General features: G+C 59.5%; 1 protein-coding gene across 1 annotated transcript in view; it reads left to right on the plus strand.

Moving 5' to 3' along the window:
- Positions 1–287: 287 nt before the first annotated feature.
- The window catches only part of CHD6 (chromodomain helicase DNA binding protein 6), a 50,550-nt gene continuing 47,632 nt past the window's right edge, over positions 288–3,205 (plus strand). Inside the window, exons 1-2 of the mRNA XM_019473118.1 lie at positions 288–332; positions 3,069–3,186. Of these exons, the coding sequence (XP_019328663.1) occupies positions 288–332; positions 3,069–3,186 (163 nt within the window). The remainder of the gene's footprint in view (positions 333–3,068; positions 3,187–3,205) is intronic.

Here is a 3,205-nt window from a genome sequence, read left to right on the forward strand (position 1 = left end):
TGATGCAGGAGGAGCAGAGGGATGGCTTGCATTTTCACAAACCTTCTGACAGCTCGTGGCTGTTTCTATAAAGCATTCAACTTTATTGCAGCAGGGCTTGTGGCAGGCTGGGATGTCTTCATCAGCAATCACCAAAATGCCCTTTCCGATTTGCCTAAGCAGCACAACGCAGGCACAAGGCAGACCCCACAAAGTAGGTCACGGTTTGCGGCCTGTTCTCCTGAGAGCTTTATCAGCCTGTCTCATGCAGCGGGGCCTGAGGCTCCTGCCGGGCAGTGGACGTGCCAATGGCGAGCGGGACCTGCCTGGGCTCCATAGCCTGCGTTGGAGCTGTAGGTGCAGACAGCAGATGGGGTAGGGGGGAGCTTTGGACCCCTTGGCTGGTGTATAGCGGTGGAAATCATGAGCCAGTTTCAGCACTTCCTACTCCACACTGGTTTGCTGGGAATTGCTGAAGCACGCAACGAGAGGGACCCACGTCCCCATGCCTGGCCATTGTGGCTCAGCTCCCCCAGGCACAGGCTGTCAAGGACAGAGCTGCTCCAGGTGCTCAGCACCGCTCCCAGCCCAGTCTTGGTCCAGTCCTGTGGGTGAGCCAGGGAACCCCTCTCTGGTAGGGCAGGTGACATCGCCTGCTCTTGGACGGCACCAGAATTGCGGTATCCAGACCTGTTGCTCATTGGGTGGTCTGCCTGGAAGCGGGCAGCCCCTTGCGAGACTCAGGGCTACAAGCTGAGGATGGGAAGGAGTAGTTCACCTTCCTGCTGTGCAAGGATGCTGAAGATTTGCTTTCCGTCTGGTATCTGCACTTGGCTGCTGTTCAGCACAGAAGCAAAAGGAGATCCAGGCTCTTGGGGGTCTGTGAGCTTTGTAGCTAATCCAGTAAGTTGTTCCAGCTGATACTGAGCTTGCAAGATCTGAGGAATGCAAAGGCTGGGACTGATCCTGTTGCTCAGCCTGTGGGCTCAGAGGCAGCATCTGTAGTGCTGATTTTCTCCTGGCCCAGAATAGGTTCTCCTTAATTGCTTGGGTGCACTTTGGTGGCTTGTCTGTGTAATGGGATGGCTGCTCTCCCCCATCCCAGCTTGCTGGAGCAGACCGGCAGCAGGGGCCAGGGCAAGGCACTGGAGGTGGCCACGTGCGGGCAGAGATGCTGGTGCAGCCTGCCTGGCTGATGCCAGATGCGCTGGCAGCCCCACTCATGGGTGGCTGCAGGGGCATCGGGGGTCTTTTCCCCTTTGCAACCTGTTTCATTTAATGCTTCCATCTAATCCAAATCAGAAATCTGAGCATACAGAGTGCCCTGCGCCTAGACCACCCCGAACAGGCTCTAGTCCTCAGCCCGTAGGATGTAAATATTTACATTCTCTCCCACAGCTCTGGGGTATCTGAAGAGCCAGATGGCTGGGCCAGGGTATTGCTGCCAGAGGCACTGGCACCTCAGCACCAGGGAAGTGGCTTGTGAAGGAACCAGCACCCCTGGCCCGGGGCAGCTGTGGGCACAGGGTGCCAGGGCGAGCACTGCCACCGTCCTCACAGGTGTGCTGCTGCCCGGCTCTCGGGCCACTCACCAGCTGCCCCACAGCTTCCCGCCCAGGAGGTGCCACCTCCAGGCTGACGGGGTGGGCCTGGCAGGGGCTCAGCCCCCTGCCTTGTCTCATGGGACAGCCACCAAACACCTGTCTGCAGGACCAGCTTTCCAGCCCTGGTCGCACTGCTGGGCTTGGTCTGGTGCTGATCTGCTAGCCCCGTGGCAGTGAGCCAGGCCAGGGATGGCTGCAGGTTCCCTCTGGTCATGGCTGAGCTGTATGTTAAACGGAGGAGTTAATCAGGTGGTTGTGGGTGAAAAGTTTGCCATCTCCTGTGAAGGCTGTGGGGTTTGCTCTCCTGCTGTGGGGCCGGAGGGGCAGTGGGCAGAGACCTCCCTGGGCGCCTGGCACTGGCAGGCTCTCAGCAGTACCACAAGGGATCAGTGCTGGCCGTGGGCCCAGCCGCACTCCGGTGGCCCCCTGATCACAGGCAGAGAGGAGAGGATGCAGTGGGCTGGCTGAGTGTGCAGGCAGGGCCAGGTGCTGCCTGTGCTGGGGCGCTGGGGATGGGAACTAACTGGCAGAGCACCTGAAGAGGAGCCCGACATGTTACTTTCCCCATCCTTGCTGCACACAGCTACGCTTCTGCCCGGCCCTTTGCGCATCCCTTGCTCTTTCCCCCTCTGGCAGCTGCTCCAAGGGATGTTTCTGTTCCCCATTACAAATCGTCACCTGCAGCTCCCTTCCTCTGGCTGTCCCCTGCCAGCCCCATCGGCGCAGATTGCTCTTGAGGAGCGTGGGCTCCTTATCGCAGACACTCTTGCTGCTGCTCGAGCAGAGCTGGGCCTTTTCATGCTGTTTTCTGGTTGGGCCTGCTGCGGTGGAGCATGCTGGGGAGGCAGCTGAATTCCTTTCAGTGTTCAGTGCTGGAAAGTTCGCAGGAAGTGAAGGAAGAGCCGGAGCAGGAAGAGCGGCTCCACTCTCCTGGGCTGGAAGGAGGCCTGGTGCCCAGCAGCTCCCAGGAAAGGTGCTGGTCTAACCCCGCCTCTTCTGCCCTGAGCTCTGCCCCAAACGGACCTGTGGGCCTGCTTCTTGTTGCCAGAGGCTGCAAGGCATCCTTAATTCCCTCTCTGCTTTGCCAGGACAATCCCTAGCTCTGGGCAATGGGCAGGAGGTGGCTTGGGTGCGTGGGTTGCTTTGGATCTCAGCAGAGTGGGGTGTGCGATCAAAGGCAGGACTGTGCTTGGGGACACACCAGAGGGGCCAGCCACCTCCGCTCTGGACCTACATGGGCTGGTGGGGAGCCAAAAAGCCTCTCTAACCTGTCAGCCTCCGTCAGGCAGGAAAGGGGGGGTCCTCCCCTTTGAGCTGCATCTGTGTGTGGCGGCCCTTAGCCATAATCCCCTGTATGTCGAGGGACGTTGCTCGTGCTGCACCCAGGTGATTGGAGCCTCGCTGGGGCTGCAGTTCCCCCTAGAGTGCCTGCTATTTCTATATGTGGCATTTGCTTCACACGCCTCCTTTCTGTTCTCTCTGCAGCCGCCAAGCTTAAAAGTGCTGAGCCGCTCCCCAATGTCGGATGCCTGGGAGTGCAAGGCGCAGGACCCCTTTGCCAGCAGTGAGGAGCAGGACGAGGTGCCCCACCAGGTGACGGTGACGGCCACAGACACTAAGGG

Source organism: Aptenodytes forsteri, unplaced genomic scaffold, assembly GCF_000699145.1.
Source record: "Aptenodytes forsteri isolate BGI_AS27 unplaced genomic scaffold, ASM69914v1 Scaffold38, whole genome shotgun sequence".
NCBI classification, from domain to species: domain Eukaryota; kingdom Metazoa; phylum Chordata; class Aves; order Sphenisciformes; family Spheniscidae; genus Aptenodytes; species Aptenodytes forsteri.